The sequence below is a fragment of the Pleurodeles waltl genome, chromosome 9 (genome assembly GCF_031143425.1).
Source record: "Pleurodeles waltl isolate 20211129_DDA chromosome 9, aPleWal1.hap1.20221129, whole genome shotgun sequence".
NCBI classification, from domain to species: Eukaryota; Metazoa; Chordata; class Amphibia; order Caudata; family Salamandridae; genus Pleurodeles; species Pleurodeles waltl.
In genome coordinates this window covers 133,939,315-133,962,131 of record NC_090448.1, presented here as the reverse complement: position 1 = coordinate 133,962,131, position 22,817 = coordinate 133,939,315, and the positions used below count along the sequence as shown (strand labels likewise).

Genomic DNA, 22,817 nt, shown 5'->3' with positions numbered 1-22,817 from the left:
CCTTCACTCCCCTTAATGCCCCTAGATTGATTATTTAATGGACCCCCGATACAGGACCTCATATCTTCAGCAGACACAAAAGGAGGAGTGGACAAGAAGCCTGCTGAACCAGAGAACTATCTTGGTGCCAACCCTGCCAACTGCACCAGTCCATCAAGGAGCACCTGATCTGTCTTGCTGCTGCAGCCTCCAAGAAACTGGGAGATCTACCAGTGCTTTGCAAATCACCAGGAAGAAATCCCTTGGAGTAGAGGAGCTACTCCCCTGCATCTGCAGGCACCCAAGAAAGAACTGAGAAGACCTGGACAGTCAGAACCCCGAGACTGGACATCATCACTGCACCTGAGCCACCTTGCTCAAGCTGAAGTGGGTCAGTGTGGTCCCCAGCCCCCAGAGACGAAGCCCACCCTGAGTTTGCCCACTGTGGACTTCGAGACTGTCTGCATTCTATTTCTGCAGACCTCCCTGCATTCCTGTGTGACCAGGAGACAGAAACCGGACACCTCAGGACATCTCTGCACTTGTCTGCCCCGGACCGAGTGGAAGAGAACCAAGGGTGTCCCCACATCTCCCAGCCTCATGAAACCTGAGCCCACTTGTTGACTTGGTATAACTGGACAGACAGTTGCTGCGGGCCCCTCTGCAATCGTGAGGAACTCCAGCACCGGACCAGACACCAGAAGGCTGCACCACACCTGTGCACTACACCCTGAGGAGGAGTGGACTGACCACGTGACCGAGGACCTCAATGGCCGAGCCGCCCTGTGGGTTAGCCAGTACTAATTTTCAAGTCCATCCCTGCAGCAACATTGTAACTGGACCAATCCCCATAGACTTGAATAGGGCACCCAACGTCACGACAGACCTCTGCACCCGGATGCACCAGCGGCTCCCAAGGTGACCTGTTGGCCCCGTACTCTACTTGTATCCAGTGCTTGTTCTTCCTCCATAGGCTAAAACTACTGCATCTGTAAATTGCACTGTCGACTTATCTGTATCTCATAGTACTCGCCTGATTCTGGTGATTTTGGTATCAGAGTTTATATAAAAGTATGTGTTATGAGTATGTGCCTTACATGCTTAACACTACCCTCTGATATGCCTAACTGGTCGACCACACTAACCAATAAGAGGATTTGGGGTGTCATTTTTGCCTCTCTTAAACCTCTAGGGATTGCTTGGACTCTGCACAGTGTACCTCATTTTGGTCCACTTTATAAAGAACCCACTTACTACACCTACCAGATTCCTGTGGAGTGTCTTCAGGCCCTAAGGGCCCGAGCGGGGAGGAGATGGGGCTCTAGTTGGTATACTACCTGTTGATTCATCCCAGATGCAGACTCTGTCCCTCAACTCTAGTCCATGGTCAGCCCCAACTCTTGGGCTGATGCCTACCTCGACACGCTATTCAGCACCACAATTGATTCTGGCACTGACACCACCAACATCGAAGGAGTCGAAAGTCCCTTCAGCCACCTCGCCTGAAGTCACACCCCCTTCGAATCTTAACTTATTCTGATTCTGAGATGCTCCTTCTCAATTGTTGGTTCCCTGAAAAAGGCAATAACACCTCCCAACTATACAGCGACACCATCTTATTGGACCTAGATGAGGTCTTGACACCTCAGCTGACACTGATCTCCAGTCTCCAAACCTAGCTTCTCAACTGAAGAGTCTGCCTCCTTGAGTATGATCTTATGACCTAAAACTACCGATTATGGAGGTCAGAACAACTCTCCTAACGAGTCCGGTAGCCTGGACACCTTGCATAAACACCTATAGCCTTACAATGAAGTTTTAGTGGACGCGCTGTTGTGCACCTGGGCAAAGCCAGGATCTTGCCCACCAGGCAATATTTACGTTGAGCATGCCAATTAACACCATGTGGACAAACAGTTTTTTGTGGGGTTCCGCCGGACAAAGAAAAGAAAGACTGCAGAAATGGACCCTGTTGAGGTGGATAGTCATCTGCATCAAGATCTGCTATGCACTGGCCAAGAAGCAGCCCTTGAAAGTCCTGAAAGCTCATTCAGTGAGGGCTGAGGCTGCAACAATTGTGACTGGTGGAATACCTCTCCCTGACATCTGCAAGGCTGCCATGTTGGTGTCATTGCATATGCTCACAAAGCACTGCTGCATTGACAGTCCTGTCTGGTGACAAGGGCACTTTGCTTGATTGAACGTTTTGTTCTGAGTCCCTTCCATAGACCTGGGAAGTTATTTTACTTTTTTGTCCGATTGTATATCAAAAAACACCAGCAAAGGCTTGCATAAACACACAACATACAATTTGTAAAACCTGTGTGCAGTGTACATCATAAAATGTTAATATTCAGCACACAGGTAGCAACCGTTGTTCACACACTGCTTCTGAGGATGCAGAAAAGGAAAAACAAGAAACTGTCAACCTACAGGAGTGGCACTTATATGTGGATCCCCGGCACCACTTCTAGGACAGAATGAAGCCACAGTGGGCCAACTAGTGGCATGCTGGAACACTGCTACGAAAAGGTTGCCTGATCCAGTCTGGCACCTGGGGAGTATTCTAAGGTAAAGAATCTGCGGTTAGATAGTTTCCAACAAAAGGAGCATTACTGAAGGTAAGTATCTTATTTGTCTGGTTATTTTCGAACTGAAAGTGTTTCTTCATTAATTGACAAGTTTTGTATGTGGTTGTGTGGTGTGGCGTAGTTAGTGGGTGTCAGAATGTGCCAATGGTTGTGAGTATGGATGGGTGGCAGTATTCAGCACCTGGAAAGCAGGAGTTTGGAAAAGAGTGGTGATGCGTAAGCTGTGAGTCAGGGATTAGTCTACCCTAAGATGCACCCTCTTGGTGATCCGATATACTGCTAAAAAAGCATGTTGCTTAATGTAGGCTGCCAGAATTCCCAGCACCCATTCAGCTATGAACTGCGTGGCATAAAGAGCTTCTTTACCATTTATTGCTGGCACTGCAAAAATGTTGCAAAACGCAGTACTCCTTTGGGAAAACCCAGATTGTGACAAACCTTTTATTCAAGCAATAACTGACTGGTGGACTAAAACCAACCAGTGAGTAAAAGACAATATTCAAAGTCCTATTCTGCTCATGAGATAAATTATTTCTCAGCCCCAGAAATAAAAGAAGTGTCCACCCAGTCTTGTACCTCTGGTGTTTTGAACTTTAAATAAGCTGGAGTTTTAAACTTTGAGTTGGAAGTGATCATTTATCCACAGAGAGCCAGTGTCGCTTTAGCAAGTACACACAAATTAATTCTGGAAGCTGTTTTTTTTTTAAAAAAATCTGAAATTGCCCAAGCAGCTATTAGGGAGACCAAATACAAGCAATTGCTGTACTTCGTGAAAGATAGTATTTAAGTGTGCCTATCGTTTTACCTGCAAATTTGCAAGAGACAAAATGAAATTGTATTGGTCATTTTCAAATCTGAGCTGCCATCCATCAGTATAAAAGTCATACAGGATGACATCCAAGATGAATTCCGTGACTTCAACGTGATAAAAGCCTGCCTGTGCGAGATCACGGAAGTTGAGGCTGTAGAAGAAAGAGAGAATTTTGTATCTGCTATTTCCAGGGGTTGTGCTGAGCTAGACAGCGTGGAGATAAGAAAGTGATTCGGAAGGTGGTGTGGATGGGGTTTTCTATAAAACAGGGCATGCAAAGGCCTGAGACTACACCTGAAGTTGAACAGTGCAACAGGTACAAAAAGGAGAGAGGATGATGTTTGCTGCCTTTTTAATTGTTTGGTAAGGCAAGGGATCCATTTCTTTCAGAGAGTAGTCATGGGCTCAGTCTAAAAGTAGGCACAGATGAGTGACTAACATTCAGATTGGAAGAGACTGTATCCACTAACTTAAATCTGAATGCACAGCAAATAATTGTAGGAAAGTACCCTCTTTCTAGCATGGTTACCCCCACGTTTGGCCTGTTTGTGAGTGTGTCAGTGTGTTTTTACTGTGTCACTGGGATCCTGCTAGCCAGGACCCCAGTGCTCATAGTTTGTGGCCTAATGTGTATGCCTGTGTAGTGCCTAACTGTGTCACCGAGGCTCTGCTAACCAGAACCTCAGTGCTTATTACTCTCTCTGCTTTTTAATTCGTCATTGTAGGCCAGTGACTTCATTTACAAATTTCAATTGGCATACTGGAGCCCCATATAAGTCCCTAGTATATGGAACCTAGGTACCCAGGCCAGCATTTGTTTTTGCCACCCATAGGGAGCTCAGACAAACCCTTGCACAAGCCTGCCGTTGCAGCCTGCGTGAAATAACGCATATGTTATTTCACAGCCATTTTCACTGCACTTAAGTAACTTATAAGTCACCTATATGTCTAACCTTCACTTGCTGAAGGTTAGGTGCAACATTACTAAGTGTGAGGGCACCCTTGCACTAGCAAAGGTGCCCCCACATAGTTCAGGGCCATTTTCCCTGGACTTTGTGAGTGTGGGGGATACCATTACACGCATGCACTACATATGGGTACCTATATGTAGCTTCACAATGGTAACTCTGAATATGACCATGTAACATGTCTAAGATCATGGAATTGGCGCCCCCCCCCCCATTCCAAATCTGGTATTGGGGAGTTAATTCCATGCATCCTGGGGGCTGTACCATGGACCCCACTACTGCCAAACCAACTCTCTGAGGCTTGCACTGCAGCTACAGCTGCTACCACCTCACAGACAGGGTTCTGCCCTCCTGGGGTCTGGGCAGCCCAGTCCTGGGAAGGAAGAACAAAGCATTTCCATTGAGAGCAGGTGTTACACCCTCTCCCTTTGGAAATAGGTGTTACAGGCTGTGGAGGGGTAGCCTCTGTAAATGCTTTGAGGGGCACAGATGGTGCCCTCCTTGCATAAACCAGTCTACACCAGTTCAGGGATCCCTTCTTCCCTGCTCTGGCGGGAAACTGGACATAGGAAAGGGGAGTGACCACTCACCTGTCCATCACCAACCCAGGGGTGGTGCCCAGAGCTCCTCCAGTGTGTCCCAGACTTCAGTCATCTTGCTTTGCAAGGTTTGGGGGCACTCTGGGGGGCTCTGAGTGGCCAGTGCCAGCAGGTGACGTCAGAGACCCCTCCTGATAGGTCCATACCTGATAAGGTAGCCAATCCCCATCTTGGGTCTATTTAGGGTCTCTCCTGTGGGCTCTCTTCAGGTTCTGCTTGCAAGTTTCCTTCAGGAATCCTGCAACAACTTCAGACTCTTCTGACCTCGGATCAACCTCAGCCTGCTCCAAGAAACGCTGTAACTGCAACAAAGTCTACAAGAGACTCCTTTCTTCAGCAACTTCAGCTCCAAGTCAGCAACTGCAACAGTTTCCATGGTGTGCACGCTCTGGGGACTCCGTCTTCATGCTGCACCAGAAGGACCGAAGAAATCTCCCGTGGAGTGACCGTCACTCCCCTGCTCCAAGCAGGCACCCGCCAAGACGACGACCGGTACACTTGGACTCCTCTCACAGCGACAAGCATGCTCCTAAGGACACAAAGGGTGGACATCATCGACCTAGACTTTCCTGCTGACGCAATTTGGAGGAGGTAAGATCTCTCCTTCCCCGAGAACGACGGTGCCCTGTGTACTGTGTCTTCTTCGCCTCCTGAGGCCTCTGTGCACTCTTTGCAAAATTCCTTTGTGCCCAGCCTGGGCCAGGTCCCCAGCTTTCCATCCTGCGACGCTCAAGATGAGTTGTTCTCTGGCGGCGTGGGACCTTCTTTTGTTGTGCTGCATCAACCGCGTTTTGCACCTCCTTTGAACCCTTATCCTGCGACTCCTGGGGATGCTGGCTGGCATCCTGAGGGCTCTCTAAAGTGCTGAGAGACCCCTCTTACTCCTCACATAGAGTTGAGGCCCTCAGGTCCCTCCTGGGCCAATCCAGCACCATTTTGACTTAAAACGCACTTTTGTCATAGCCAAGGCTTGTTGGCGACTTCTGACACGAAATCTCGTCTGCAATGATCTTCAAGCCGTGGGATATCTTTCGCATCACCCAGGAACCCGCTGGCATCTTCCTAGGGTGCATTCCTGCAGTCTTCGACTAACCAGGGACTCTTCTTTTGCACTCTCTTCTGGGTTGGCAGAGGCTCCTGTCCTTCCTGGAACTTCTTTTGACTTCTGGTCCCCTTCTTTTGCAGGTCTTCGGGTCCAATAATCCAGCAGTTGTTCTTTGCAGACTTGGTTGGCTGCTGCTAAATTCCAAAAACTAGGTGTAGTGTGTCCTAAGGAAGCTTGCAATACTTTACTCCTGCTTTTATGGGCTCTGGGGTGGGGTAATTTACTTACCTTTACTGTATTCTTACTCTCCCAGTGATTCTGCACACATTACACTTGTCTAGGGGGGAATACGTGATTCACATTCCACTTTCTTAGTATATGTTTTGTGTTGCTCCTAGACCAATTTTCTCCCATTGCATTCTATAGGATTCCCTACTGTTTGCATTGTTCTATGCCTATTTACTTGTCTAATTTTGGTGTCTAGTGTAAATATTGTGTATAATACTTACCTCTAGAAGGAGTATTGTCTCTAAGATATTTTTGGTACTGTCACCCAAATAAATATCTTTATTTTTGGTAACACTGAGTATTGTCTTCACTTGTGTATAAGTACTGTGTAACTATAAGTGGTATTGCAAGAGCTTTGCATGTCTCCTAGTTCAGCCTAAGCTGCTCTGCTATAGCCATCTCTATCAGCCTAAGCTGCTAGAACACTACTACATTTCACTAATCAGGGATAACTGGACCTGGTATAAGGTGTACGTATCCAAGGTACCCTCTACAAACCAGGCCAGCCTCCTACAATAATGAGTAAATCAGGTTTCGGCTAAAAATGATGTAAGCCCTTCACTCCTAAACAAACAGTAGCTTGGTGAGCGTGGGCTTCATTAAAATAGAATATTGAAGAAAGGTTTGGCAGGACCTAGAGTTCGATATAACTTGCTAATTCTTCATGGTATGTGCTTCATGAAATCTCCATCAATTGTTACTCTTGCTCTATTTCCTTATGCTTCATATACAGTACTTTACTTCTATTCTTAAAGCTACCAGCATAAAAGGCCTTGGTCCTCTGGATGTGTATCTTTTGCCACAAGATTCCTTGTTTGCAAGTGTGAGCCACTTTCCACTACTTGGGTGCTCTGATTAAGCCAGGTCGCTCTGATTAAGCCAGGTCTATGAACACCGTACAACTCTCCAAGGTAATAAGTTGTAATGCACAAAACTCTGAAATAAATTTCACCCTTCCTGTGTTTAAAATAATAGTGTTGAGACAATTTGCCTTTACCATGAAATATCTCAGTGCTGTTGCCCTGCCTCGTAAGCTGTTAGAGCTACTTGCTGAGCAATACGATACTTGGTACTGTCTGAAAGCTTCTGGTACCTAATTTGTATTTACTGTCCTACTATTGAGAGGTTCTGGACAGGTATCACAGTTAATCCATCCATCACTCTGCTGGCCCAAAGTTCCCTTGGAAGCATGTACTTGCTGCAGGGTATTCGTAGTTCAGAACTGTGATAGGACTAGTTATACAGTTGAATGGGGGCACTTTGGCGCATGGGAGCATAAGAAACTAATTCTGGTGACCTATTACTGTGTGTGATACTTAAAATTCCGAATATACTTAGGGACACTGACAATGTTTTAATACCTTTTAAAGTTGGAAAGTGCCACCTAAGCTGATATGTGTCAGAGGGTACTTACTTACAAAAATCGGAGGGACCACTATTAGAGGGCAGGTTTTGTACACTGTGTTTTTTAGCGTAATGTGATGTTCAACCTTGACTTATTTCAAACGCAATGTTTTTGTCTTCCTGTATGTCCAATAAGGACATTCCTCTAAGAAACTATAAAATTACTTAGTTCAAGTCCGTTTTAACACAATTCTGCATACCAATCCATTCTTCCGATTTCGCAATTGGATTTATCGGACATTTGCATCTAGTGTCTCACAGCTTTGTGTATGGGAAGCCGATTTCAAAGGTATGTTGTCCTTCAATTTTACATTTGTGAAACTTTTTTTTTTTTTTTTAACCAAAATATAGGAGTTTGAATGATCGCATCTACTGTTGTGGGATATAAAACGTGTCGAAAGTTGCAAAACCTCTGTAAGATTACTGTACATGTAGTACTATTTTTTTCCCTTTCCATTTGAAACGTGTATCCAGTAACACTATTGTTATCAGCAATTGGTAATGACGTGTGTTCTCTGGTTTCAGAATGAAATGGCTGCCAAGGTTGAAAAGATGCGGCAGAGTATCCTGGAGGGCTTGAACTTCTCCAGGCAGCACCACCCGCTTCCTTTCCCGCCTCCACCTCCCATGCCTTTCTATCCCACTGCTATGTATCCCCGACCATTCGGGCCATTGCCTCCACCTCCAGGCAGAGGAAGAGGTTTCCCTGGTGAGTGTCTGTATGATCTCAATACAGAAGTGTGACCTTGGTGCCTCACTTTAGTCACCTGAACCATAGATGGTACAGTCAATTATTAAACCGTTCAGTGCTCATCCAAACTGTAGGTAGCAGGAATTAGATTATAGTTTGGGTTAATTTTAGCTTCTTAAACACACCTGCTAACTAGCATCGCCTTATAAAATTAGCTTTCAGCTATGTATTTTTTACATATATGTGTAACAGCTCTTTACTCTCTAAGGCAATAAAGAGCCTAGGAGCCCCCATCATCCAAAGGGAGGGAGTGCTCTGAAAAAACAGGTCTGAGTGAAGGTGAGCCTTATGGTTTCAGACGAGTTACTTGCTTTGTCCAACTACCACATAAGGTTTGGATGGGTGAATATACTTTGTAAAGTGCAAAGGTAAGATAGCTTGTTGTTATTCAGAAACACTAAATATATTCATTTACCCCAGTTTAACCTTTTGTGGCACACGGTACAATTAAAAAACTTTAATGTTGGGTAAATTATAAATTCTCTTAGCCAGTATTTTCGAGCAGCCTAAACTTAGTCTTTAACACTTAAGATGCTGTTATCATTTGGTAACATTTAGCAGTTTTCAATTACAAAATGTGCTTTTTTATGCTATCTAGTCTCAGCAAGAAAGAAAATGGCAAGTTAGTGGGTGCCTATACTTCGAATTGGCATTCATTCTGTTCGAACAGCAGCTGTTAAGGCTGTCGATATACAGAAGGCTTAGCAAATCCTTAGATTTAGTACAATTAACTAGTAACACTCTACGCAAAACATTTAATCTGATAATGATATGGGGACGTGTTTAAAGCGTTTGATCACGTTTGCATAGCACAGTATCATGTTGAGTGATTCATCAGTTAAAAAAAATCAGTGGTTTGCTTCTTCAGCATCTTATATTTTTTTGTATAGATTCACATGCTTGTATATTTCCCTATCATTAAAGTGGGAGCTCCATGATAATCTTTAAACAGCTGTAAGAAGAGATAACAGAACCATGCCAATGAGGTGGTAGTGCACAGAACTCTGCTCGTCTAGAGGCTACCATACTGCATTTTTTTACTGCATGCCCTATAAGAGGACCCTGAGCATTACACTATCTTTTGATATTTTTCTTGAGGATTTTTTTCTCAAAAAACAATTTCTCTTAGAGAATTGGTTCTCATACATTGTCGTATTTCGACCAAGAAATAGTTTTTTTTCTTATAACACCAGCATGTTGCCAGGTGCCAAAAGACCTCTTCAAAGCCTGTCTGATGTGGTAAGCTTAGGCCCTAAATTGATGATCCTAATAAGGGATGAAGACACTGCCTCTATCGTGGCTCTATGACTGTGGACTGTAAAATCTGCACCTTTTCTTCAAAAACAGGTAGTGAAGGAAGGCTGCTGAGATGACTTCAGTTGGCAAAAAGAAAGTGATACCCCATCATCAGATGATTAGGAACAAAGGTGGCTCATCCTGCACATACAAAAAAAAGTCCTTAACTTTTGATGAGCTGCTTAAAAATAGATAGGAACATAAAAAGCATAATGTTTGAGAAGCCACACAGCCCTTCTGATGTTGTGGTCCTATCCTTATGATTCCACTTAAGACGCCAATCATGGTGATGTCGACAATGTCTTCAATGTCAGCAAGAGGTCTACAGATGTTGTCTCAATTGACATCCAACATTTCTTAGGCTCAGGCTCCACAATCATCTGCAGCCTCAACAACACACCTGCTGATGAGTGATGCCTTCAGTGTGCCGTCAACGATGACACCAGTCACTAATGTCTCTTTTACACTGACACTCTTAGTGAGATAGCCTAACCCACCCTGTCAGCACCTCCCTCAAAAGTAATACACTGACGATGAAACTTACATATAAGGAGAGAACAGTAATGAACATTTATTTCAGAGCATGGGATGCCTATTCACCTTGCAGAACACACATCACTGCTTCAACCAAAGCTTCTAAACGAGGAAGCAGAAGAACATTCTAAGACAAAAGGGCTTTTTGGCCATGCATCTATCCCAGTCCTTCACATCCAATAAGTGGGTCATGTTGTTCTGCAACTGTGAACCAGGAAGAAGAGCTACACTAGTGCTAGGCAGGAGAACAGCCTATGCATTATAGGATGCAGCACCTTTAACAGTTCTTCACAATATGTATTACCCACATTGCTGCTTTTATTTAAAGACTCATTCTGCAAGTTTGTCCTTTTTTAGACAATTTAGACTAATCAACACCACCCTCCCCCCCGACATTTGTGGCCACCACGCTGCAAGAAACTAAGCCAAGGAACTTCCTGATCCCCACCAAAGAATGTGGAACTTGGCTCTTTCTTTATTATAAGCAGTTTTTATAAGATTCCAAGGTTTCTGAAAAAGTTATTCAGAGGCCTGGTGAATCCCCAGCTAGATCTCTTCATGAGGCTTGCGTACAAAAAGCACATTCTGGGCAAGCACATTTCACTAGAAATGGCTGTGTTAGAACATAATGCTTTATGGCATATGTGGCTGTAGATACACATGCTCTGCATACTCCTGCCATCTAATGCTTGGTCTGCAGTGGTTCAAGTTGTTTTTCTTCAAGGCACGGGATTGAGTGACTCCTTTCTGTGATTTTGAGCATGGTCATCAACTCTTGTTAGATATTTTTCTCTCCGCCGATGTGTTCGGACGTGTCTCTGCTCCAGTTTGTATTCTTTCTCTCACCTAACCCTCTTTTGACGGTACTGTTCTTACTCATGCTTTTTCCCCCTTAGCGCTTTCGTCGGTTCAGGAACCAACTGCACAAACTTCAGAGTGCTGACCTTCTGATGGAACAGACTCCATTCTGCTTCTGCCTTCGCGCATGCAATAGTCTTGCACACCGACCATCATCTTATGTGCAGTCTCTGCCTCGTCCCCAATAATCAAGAGGCCGACTGTGACTACTGCAAATCCTTCTGACCGAAGAAGACCCTTCGGGACTGCAGAGCACATCGATTGGAAATGGCGCACAAGACTCCGGGAGGAGCAGGATGCTCTCTGCAGTCAAGACTCTTCAGACTCCGATGTCCAATCAGACATCGAAAGCCACAAGGTCACCTCGATGCAACGTGAGAGTACTGGGGCTCTTCTGCCAACCATAAGAATGTTAAAAAGCACCTTCTCAAGGTTGCTGGTCTGCCACTGGCACCAAGCCATGGTCGGTACCAGAAGGCTACTTCGGCTGCCCTGCCCTGCCCTGCTGTCTGTCTCGACATCGAGCCGCCCCCGGCTTTGACCTCTTTTTCATTAGACCGAGAGATCGTCTCCATCTTGATTTCAGCCTCAGCACTGAGTCGAACACCTCCTGCCTCCAGTTTAGTGCCGACCAAATTGCACTGACCAAAATCTTTGGTGCCGAAACAAATGGAGCCAAAATCATTGGCCCAGAGAGACTTCAGCCAGTCTTCTGCTATCCCTTCTCCTGCTATCCTTTCTCCTGTGGAGCCTATCCTAGAAACTATGGATGCTTATCAGCGCCATCTCCAAATTCAGGAGGGTACAGGACATATTATTGCTGCAACATCTTCTCCTGTACTTTTGAAAAGGAAGGTTTCCTTTCAGGAGGCTTTATACATTGTTCCACCTCAGAAAAAGAGAACTAAGAACAGGGCACCAGTTCACCACATAGGCCTTCTCTGCCACCTCTTCCTCCGCCTCCTCCACCTCCCTCCTCTCCTCATTCTCCGACTTCACCTACACCAGGAGATTACACTCCTTCGAGTTCCCCTTTGTTTGCTGCTGGGGATTTAGGTGAGCCACACCATGACCCAGATCCCTCGGATGCTTATGACCCCAACCCTATCCCATCCAATCACCCTGGCCTCTACCTCTCACCACCAGAGGACAGTACATCATAACAACAAGCAGTGGTAAGAGCAGCTGCCTTTCATAATATGGAGCTGCATAGAGATCCTATTGAGCTGAACTTTGATAGCCTTACTTCCACACATAGGGCTATTCAGTATCTCCCAGTGCTTCCCAACATGCTTCCTCTTGCAGACAAGATCTTTAAGGAGCTGATTCGCTCTAGTATTATTATGTCTCAAGCTGGAAAAGTATAAATCTGCTCCGTCTGACCCTTTATACATTAGGTCTCAGGTCCCACCTGACTCAATTGTAACCACCACAACTTGAAAACAAGCTAGTAGCCAGGCTACTGGAGACTCTTCTCCCCCTGAGAAGGACAGTAAGAAAATCGATGGTGCTGCCAAACAGGTAGTCTTACAGGTCAGATCTTTAAGGAGCCAGTCCGCTCTAGGATTATTACACCTAGAGTTGACAAAAAGTATAAATCTGCTCCTGCGGACCCTTTATACATTAGGTCTCAGCTTCCACCTGACTCAATTGTATCCACTACAGCTCAAAAACAAGCTAATAGCCAGGCCACTGGAGACTTTCTTCCCCCTTGAGAACGTGAGTAAGAAAATCAATGCTGCTGGCAAACAGACGTACAGGCCACAAATCATTGGCGTTTCGCCAGTTCACAGGCATTGTTGGCCAGGTACGACCGGGCTCACTAGGACAAAATGGTGGCGCTCCTCCAGTTCTTACCAGATGAGCACTGTAAAAGAGGACCAGCAAATAGTCGCTGAGGGGCAGGTAATCTCCAGTAATTGTTCGCTGGGCCCTGGACGCCACTGACACAGCTGTATTGCGGCATCAACACCAGTGTCCTTCTCCGAAGGCACGCTTGGTTGAGCTGCTCTGGATTTAAACCAGAGGTCCAGCAAGCGGTTCTTAATATGTTCTTCGACAAGGAGCATCTTTTTGAGCCTCAGGTGGACACCACACTTGAGGAACCTCAAAAAGGACACGGCTATAGCCAAAGTTATGGGTGTCCTTCTGTCCCCCATATAGAGGCACTTTACGTCACCCCAGGTTTAGAGGCTCTTACAAACCCTCCACATCTGAGGTTTCCATACCCCACCCTAGGCAGCCTCAATCCGCCTATTGCAGTGGCTTCCTCAGAGGCTCCTTTAGAGCTACCACTAACAAAGAATGAGGAAAAATCTCCACCTTGCGCTGTTTATCCTCTACTGCCAAGCAGTGACTACCTCCAGCTTACCCACACCCATCCAACACTAGTTGGATGACTACAACTCTTGTATCCACAGTGGGACAACATTCCATGGACCAGTGGGTCCTCTCCATTATCCAACATGGTTATTGTCTGGAGCTTACCACCACTCCTCCCAATATCCCCCCTCATAATTACAGGCTATCTCAGGAACACTTAATCCTTCTCGGTCAAGAGATCCAATCCCCTCTTCTCAAAGGAGCCATAAAGCTGGTTCTACTACTCACCATGCTCATGGGTGCTCCTTTTCAGCCACTCCCTCTTCAGTACCTTTCCTGAAAGGTAGCTTTCTTAATTGCCATTACATCACTTAGGGAGGTCAGTGAGTTCTAGACACTAACCCTGTGAAAACCTTTCTTTCAAATTCATAGAGATAAGGTAGTCTTTCTCACTAACCCTAAATTCCTCCCTAAAGTGGTTTCACAATTTCATATAAGTCATTCCATTTCACTTCCTTTCATTTTTCAGCAGCCTGACTCTGTGGCAGAAAGAGCTCTCAACTCTCAGGATGTAAAAGGAGCACTCATGTTTCACATTGATAGTTTTCATAAAGTCTTTGGGTCTAAGCAACTCTTTGTACCTTTTTCACCTCCTCACAAAGGCAGTCCAGTATCCAAATCTGGCATAGCTAGATGGATAGTTAAGTGGATTCAAACATGTTATACTAAAGCTAAAATACCATTCCCTGTTAACCCCTATGGCACATTCCACTAGGAAAAAAGGTACTACTCTGACTTTTCTTGGAAGTATCCCTGTAGCTGACATCTGTGAGGCAGCTACATGATCAACACCACATACATCATGAAACAATACTGTCTGGATGTACTAGCACACCAACAAGCCAGTGTAGGTCAGGCTGAGCTACGAACACGTTTTCAGTCAACTGCAACTCCTACAGTCTAGCCACTGCTATTATGCTGGGACTGCTTTAGTCTATGCAGAGAATATGTATCTACAGCCACACATGCCATCAAATTGGTTTATACGTACCTTGTAAGCATCTGTTTCGTGGCATGTGGTGCTGTAGATTCACATACACCGATTCCCGGGTGCCTGTGGCCGTTACTATACCCTTGTATGTATGTATATATATATTTGTACATATGTATTTATGCATTGCATGGACATCTTTTCCATACACTTTCCTTCCTTTCTAACCTGCTTGCGGGGAAAAAAATATCTAACAAAGTAGTAGATGCCCATGCACAATATCACTGAGAGGAGAAGTCACTCAATTCGGTGTCTCTGAACACTTCTTTGAAGATAAAAACTTGAATCACTCCGGACCCATCATTAGATGGCAGGAGTATGCAGAACATGTGAATCTACAGCACTACCTGCCACAAACAGATTCTTACAGGTTAACATAAACCTTTAATAATATGGTCCAGGACCATTATGTTGGCTTTTACACTGGAGCTGGCACTTAGTGATGTAAAGTGTAGCAGTTTAAAAAAAAAAAAATACACTGTTCTCCCTTTAAAAGAGCAATGTTCAGGAACTTAGATGTAAGAGTTAACAGGTAAGTGACTTTTTCTTCTGGTCCGTAGAAATTAAGCTGATAAAATGTGCATATTATCTCTTTCCTGTATGTCTGTAGATGCAGTAACCTCGGTTGACAGCTCAAAGTTTGTATTGTCTATATTAAGGTTGGTTTTTTCCATGAAAAGCAAACGTAATGTGTTTTTTATATTTTTTATTTCAGAATCCAGAGGATTCTACGGAAGGGAATTTTCCTTGTCTGGTAAAATACTCACATCCCTTCTACCTCTTTTCTTCCTGTAGTCTACCATATTCCTTCTATAGGTCTGGCAGTATATACCAAGCAATATAACCCATGGGGGATAGCAATTCTAGGTATTTATGGGCCAGAGCGAATTAGAGGCCCTGAAGCAATAAGCGAGGCCACCACCTTAACACAGTCACTAACTACCTGGGTTTGCACTCCACCTTGGACATTATTACAGTTGTAAATCAAACCCTTAAAATATGACAAGTTCAAAAATGTTAGCTTGGTGTGTTTGTAATGGTAACATGTAGGTGAAATATTGAGTAAATAACACCTGATGGTTTGATGGGGACGTTAGGTACCGCTATGTTTTTCCTCCTGGAACAACATGATCTTTTGTTTGAAATCCATTGTATTGAATGGCTGTATTTGATGATCATAAGTGGGTCATCCAGAAGGGCGATACATTTTTAAACACAACATTAATAGTTTACTGGTTGATGCACAACAAGTTTAGTAATTGTGATGAATTGTAATTTATTTGTCCATGTAGAAAATGTTAATTACATTGCGGAGATATGTTGCGACATTGTGGAAATTACAAACAGTGTTCCAGAAAACAGAAATAAGTTGTTATTTTCAGTAAATCCCACTCTCGTTTATAGTGTGACCTGCTGAGTGAACCTGCTTCCATCAGCAACAGTCTTGTCAGTGCATTTTATGAGCTTCTCCTGTAACTTCACCACAGAGTTCAACTGAACAACTAGAGCGATAACATTAGCCTATTAAAACAGACGTGAAGCACCTCTGAGCTATTCTTTGCTGAAATAGGTGCTGTTGAATTTAAAGCATTTCATCAACTGCAGGCTACTTACTGTTAATGGAACCATTTTGTGAGTTAATTACACATTTTAATGCAGATTTGAATCCATACGAAATATGAAAGAAGGATAAGATTTTTGTTATTTTTAACACAATATAATATAAAGGGCTAAAAAGAGTTACCGAGATCCCTACCTCCGTTTATCAGTCCTTTTTCACATCTGTGTTCTCTGGTTATCAATCTCTGTCTCTAAATATACTCTGTTTTAAAATCTGAAAATAGCAATCCTTTGGACGACAAATAGGTTTTTACTTTTCCGTTGTAACTCAAAGAAGTGGTATTTTTTTTTTTGTAAAGGAAACTAAAGCTAAACTAGGTGTTTTCTTTGGTGGTCAAAACAGCTAAAATAGTTTAGTCATATTACTTTGCTCCTTGTCACCCACTTCCCTCTTCAATACCGATCTTTTGAATCTCCTCCCTTGAGTGTGCGTAGGCTTTAAAATAAAGTATTTTGATTGTTATAATCAGTTGCAGTCGAAAAAAGAGGTGTCAGTTTCATTTGATACTTGCCACTTAGGCAGTCAGTGGCATAAGCACATACTGATATTGTAGACACTGGCAAGATAGCAGTATTCCAGGAGCCTTAGCAGAATACATCTTATCCTGACTTCGGATATGTCAAAGTGGACACCATTTAAGTCTGAACAGCAAAACGCAATCCCTATTCCTACTGCAACTAATGTGCAGATGGATTGGCAATAGAGCATTTTAATTATGGTACCAAGTACGTCCACTAAGTACATCTTTAACCCATTGCTTAATTCTAATCAGATTTGAGAGAAACACTCTTCGCTCAGTGTAGTCACTTTTACCTGGCTTTGGTTCCTTACAGGATCCAAAAGAATGTCTTTACACATTAAAAACAATTCTATTTTTTAACTTAAGACAGTGGATTTATACATTATAACTGATTACATTCAAAGTTAATTAGATTTTATATGTGTAACACTTTTGGTTAACTAGCCATTTTTAATAATGCCGCAAAATGTTGGTACACATATGGGACAAGGTGAATGTAGACACAACATTGGAAACTTTAAATCCATCTTCTGTTTTAATGAAAACTTAGTGTTAATTTATGCTTCCATACAATAACTATCACGGTTTTTCCAGGTAAAATAGTAAAGCCAAGTTCAGTTTGACAATGTTGCAGATACATAAACATCAGTTTACATACTACAATTTTCTCAATTGTTTGCACATTTAGACCATTACATGTAAATATGCTTCATTAAACAAATTATACTTACTCTGTTAAGACCACTACATCTTTTAATATGTGGTTATCTAACCAAATTGACTGCTCTTTTAAACGACAACACTAACGAATTGCCGTTTCAATTAATATTTGCACATTAGAATATCTCCATATCTACAGGCCATACCTGTGAAAAGGTTAAGAGTATTTATACGGTCTACATTAGTTCTATAGCTTGTGGCATCAGAAGATACATGTTTTTATCTACATATTCAGCCTGCTGCTCTGGAAAGTTAGAGATTCTAAATCTCTCTTGTCCTGCACTATGCCTCCAAGTGTCTGCACATTCTTTGTGCTTGCTTCGCACTCTGGTTATTTATTTGAACTCTGTGATCTTCATAGGAGGCTGTTATAGAAATATGGCCTTGTTCTGTGCAGGTTGGTATTGTTATGAAATAGAACCAATTACAATGCAACATTTTGGTTTGGTTCAGTAGTCTGATTTAGAAATTTGGTTTAGCATTCATGCTCGCTTCGTAGACCACTAAGACAATGAAATGTTTCTCTGTCTTACTTTCCACGATGGTTAATGTTATGCCTAAATGTCCTCATGTACTCCAAAGAAGACATGACAATGTTCTTCGCTTATTTTTGGAATGGGACTGAGCAACACGTCTTATAATCTAGTTTCATACTCTCCAACAAAAAGTTAGTAGTCTGCATTGTGGCGTGGAGGGTGCATATCATTATAGTTAAATAGCCAATCTAAGGATCCCCTGCCTTTTTACTTAAGTGGTTTTACGGTAGACATTATTCTCAGCTTCTTGTTTTGGTGACCTTGTGACCCAAATGAGTTGAATGTATTTAAAAGCAAAATCTTTTTTATAGCTGACTCTTTGTATAGTTAGCATTGAGAAAAATCAAATTTCTTTTTTTTCCCAGTGTTGCAAATAATTGTTAAGTGTTTTCTTTGTAATGTTTGTGCGCACTCACAAAAACATAATAAGTAAATATCCTGGCAGAAAATCAACCATGTGTCAAAGTCTGATCAACACATAGATTTGAACGCACGATCAGAAAGCGGGTGTGTAATTTGAATGAATAGTACTAAATTGAGCTCGAACATTTACACATCAGCCTCTGGTCTTAAAATATTATTAACCTCTAGAGGTAATTATATTTTTGGTGATTAAAATATGTTATCAATGAAAAAACGTCCTTTATCTGTATCAGAAGACAAATGTATTAAAATTGTTCATTGCATCCCAGGTGAAACGTTTGTTAGCAGTTTTAAGAAATGTTTGTTAGCATATGGCAAACATTAATGAAGTGCACCAAGCATTTGGATTTAATAAGTGCCATCATATCATCATTTCTCTGAAGCGCCTGGACTGATCAAAAGCAGTCATTTCAGAATAATCACACAACACCAGTAAAGCTATCAAGTGTAAATATTTAGTAGCTTCACTGTTACGGACATTAATGGTTAAAGTCACATTCCACTTTTGGAGAGGACTAAAATTATAGAGCAGAGACCTCACGCCGTTGTGGAAAACCCTAAATGTGTTATTTCACAAGGGGTTTCCTTAAGTGGTTTATCCTTAATGGCTTGCTTAGTATATTTGCCCAACCTTCTCACCTCTGGTGCTGCGAGACTTTGGTGATATGGCGACATGCTAAATCCAAGCTTTAAAAAAAAACAAGTGTTGAGCCTCCCCATTCTTTATTTCGAAATTGTTTGCTATTACTAAGAAAGGAATGTTAACACACACACACCCACAAACGCTAGAACTTACTTCACAGAGTTAAGTCTGGCTGAAAAGGTTTCACAAAGATGAGTCCTAAAGGTTGTCACTCAGATTATTGTTGTCTCTTCAACGATAACCCTCCTATTTCTAGCCAAAGCTTCCGCAAGTGATGCCCGAACAACTTTAATTGCTTCACGAAGAGGTCACCTCCTTCCTGGCAAAAAGTATCTCCAAGCTCCGGAAGCCAAGAAACTTAGTCAAGGTACTTCCTGGTCCTCAACAAAGGATGTGGAACTTGGCTTTTTCTTGATCATGAGCAGTTTTTATAAGATGCCAAATATACTGTATAATCTAATTTTACATTTACTTTATTTTGTTCCATTAATACAAGCTGTACAGCACGGCTTCAGGGACAACTGAACACTGTACTTGTACATCTAAGCAATGGAATATGAATTGGTATAGTAATCCCATTTGTGTACTTAGTAGCGGCTCTACAACCTTTTAGGGCCAAAATAGTATGTTTCTTGCCCCACCACAGACCCTTAAGCGAGACTGTGCAGATAGGGTTTCCTAGTGTATTGGTGATGCACCGTTCTTAAACTTTAAAAATAAATTACGCAATCAACTCAGCAGTTAATCCCCCACTCAATCTGACATACCGTTCATCCATATCGCATGGCCCTAATTAATGCCGCTCCTTCTAATTGGAAATTGTAGTGTCAAAGAACCTTTATGGTCTGTACTGAGTAAATTATATTATTGAAATTAAATCAGAGTAGCAAGTCGTTTACAGTTTCACCCATAATTAATTTATGCATCATAGTGTCTCAACCTTATAATGATTGTCAGTCAATTGTTAGATGGTTTTGGTTGCATCTGTGCGTTTAAACAAATCAGGAAAAGTGTTCATGCTAATGAAATAGACGGCAAGCCCAGTACCATCACTTATTCTTGTACCAGGTCAAAACTTTTAAAGTCCCAGAAACCATTGAAGTCTCTTTTGTCAGTAGAGTGACATCTACTTGCACTCCACTGCCTTACTGAAATGTTTTTCTGTATTTTGTCAGAGAACGCTTTTTTCAAAGAAATCAAACATAAAAGTGAACAAGCAATGATTTTTGTAGAGGACACCAACCCTGAATAGATGGTGTAGAAGCGTGAACTGCATTTTTAGTTTAAACCCAATTATTCACTAAAAGGTTTGATTCCTTCAAACTCTGGCTTTTGTTAATAAAATGTGTAATGACACTAAAGGGGCAACTCGTAGACGCCAGTGGAACGAGGCTAAGTATGCATCTCCTGGAAAAAAGTTCACCGGAGGCATTAGTTCAAGAAAACTTAAAAAGCTCAATTCAAGTTATATATTGATTATGATCACAAATCAAAAAATAACTCAAAAGAGTGTTAATGTTCATGAAATTGCATTAGTCATGATATTTATATATCACTAAAAATGTCAGTCATCCAAAAAGTAAAATTACTTTAATGAACGTGCTGAGTGGAAAAAGGGAGCATGCTAGTAGTGATTGGTGTAGTCCAAAATGTGATTACAAAAAAATCGCTATCGCCGATAGACAGTATGCAAGTGTTGAAATTGTAGACTTGCAGAGTAAATCACTAAATGAGTCCATAAAGTTAATACGTTTTCCCATGTGCTTAAATCAATGTTTATTTCCATCTATGGGTGGCGTTTCAACCCAGAAATAGTTAAAAGGGGTTATCATCATCATGATGAAGAAGAATGAAGTGAGCACCAGTAAGGTCTGTGCAGCTGGAAAAAGTGAAGCAACCAGTTAGGCGGAGAAATAACTGCACCATGAAGGACTTATAGAAAAAATATATACCTTGCCTTCTTGGTTAAAAAAATAAATTTAAAACCCTGAACTAAGTAAAATCATAATCAAGGACTATAACAAATATATCAGTTTTAGTAAAGGTGTCTAAAACCAAGTAAATTGTTAAGACATGAAAAAAAGCCAGGGGAAGAAAAAGTACAGTGAGGAGAATGGTAAATGGTTTGAAGGATGAGGAAGCACCTGTCCATCGAAACAGCAGACTATGAATGACGAGTTAGGCAATTGTCCCTGGGAAGAAACCCAGTTGGCCATAAGAATGTTTAAAAGTTAGTGATAATCATATAAGTTCCTTTTTCGTTAGCTAAGGCCTGCGGATTGGTGCGTACAAAGAGGAGGAACCAGGGATGGGTGTATGGTGCTGCAAGAGGCAGAGTTTCAGCAGTAGATAAGGTTCTCAGATGGAAGCAAAGGTGCATGCAGGAGGGAGTTCCTGCATCCTGACAAAACGAAGAGCAATTAAATTGCAATTCTGCACGTGAAAATGTAATTACCATTGTGCTGAGTGTCTTGGGCAGAAGGAAAGGTCCTACTGCCAAAGCTGCCGTAGTAAAACCAAACTAATCAGTTTTGAGTGTGTTGGCAACAAGGCTGGTTGTATTGGACACAGGGACACAGACAGTCTTACATGAGGTATTCACAGCGTCCATGTAATTCAAACATGTAAAAGAACTGGAATGCACCGCTAAAGGGCAGGTGGGGAAATAAAGGGCTTACGCATCCATGTAAAAACAATCTATAAACAAAGGCAGTGGGTGAAAAGCTGTATAAGGAATTGAGAAAAGTAAACCAGGTTGATCAGCATAAAAATTTAGCCTGTAACCAAGGAATTCCACACACCCTCAAAGATCACCGGCAAATAAAAACGTGAAGGTGCATGCAAAGCCTGAGTGAAAAACTGGTATTTAAAATAACCTACTAAGCAGGTTATATGGACTTTGCATTGAATTCTTTATAATGTCCTTTTCTTCGCCCCAATTCAAAAAGCATATTAATCGTCCCCCTCCCCATTCTTGCAACTTATATATGTATACAGTTATTTACATATTTGAGGTACCTAGTCAGTTGGTTATGTTCTGTTGACACAGGCGGTAGGCTGCTGTCCTTTTTTTGTCAGACTTACACTAGCATAGTTTCCTATTTTATTTATTTTTAACTGTGCCTCGACCATCATGCTGTTTTGTGTTCCTAAACAAAACTGCCTTGCTGTACAAACCATTGGGTTCCTTTAAACATTTACTTTTCTGTGAATAAGTTTTAATGTATACAAATTTGTTATGTAAAAACAGCAAGTGGGTAACAGGTTAATCATGCCCGGCGCTAGATCTCAGATGTTTGCCCCAGCCCCCAACCGGATATGTCCATATTGAAACATTCATTTTTTATGAAGTTACCAGCCCTGATGAAGTGACAGGGTTGCGAAACACTTGTTGGCTGTTTCAATTGGCATAGAAATGGAATAAATACATATATTGACAGGATAAGACTTGATCGTCTGTTGGGAGTTTGTCCTCGGATATAGTTTTACACTTGTGTTACGGTACAAATGCTTTTTGTACAGTGTTCATTATTACTCGGACTTCTCATTGTGCACACACCTGTGTACTGTATACACATTGGTTCCTTTACACAAAGTTGTAGCACTGCACAGTTATGTAGCAGTAGCAGACACCAGTCATCAGCCACGTTTATGTTGCACAGTTTTGTTACTGTGTATCCGTGTTGCTGTTTGCACCATAGAATGACCTTTCACCCCAAGTGTAAAAAGTAAAACTACAAAGAGGGACCGCAGTTCACAATAAAACTGTATACATTTATCTACTTATTGAGTACTGAAATGTACAAAATTTGAACTTGAAGTAAATTTTACTGCCAATAAAGTATTTTTGCAATTCA

The 22,817-nt window shown here is 42.2% G+C and overlaps 1 protein-coding gene across 2 annotated transcripts in view; it reads left to right on the top strand.

Annotated features, from left to right (window-relative positions):
- The window catches only part of FAM120A (family with sequence similarity 120 member A), a 405,119-nt gene that overhangs the window by 327,146 nt on the left and 55,156 nt on the right, over positions 1 to 22,817 (top strand). Inside the window, exons 14-16 of one of the 2 annotated variants that reach the window (XM_069206412.1) lie at positions 8,211 to 8,394; positions 15,213 to 15,251; positions 19,217 to 19,327. In XM_069206412.1, the coding sequence (XP_069062513.1) occupies positions 8,211 to 8,394; positions 15,213 to 15,251; positions 19,217 to 19,327 (334 nt within the window). The remainder of the gene's footprint in view (positions 1 to 8,210; positions 8,395 to 15,212; positions 15,252 to 19,216; positions 19,328 to 22,817) is intronic. The other variant, XM_069206413.1, reaches the window with a different exon arrangement.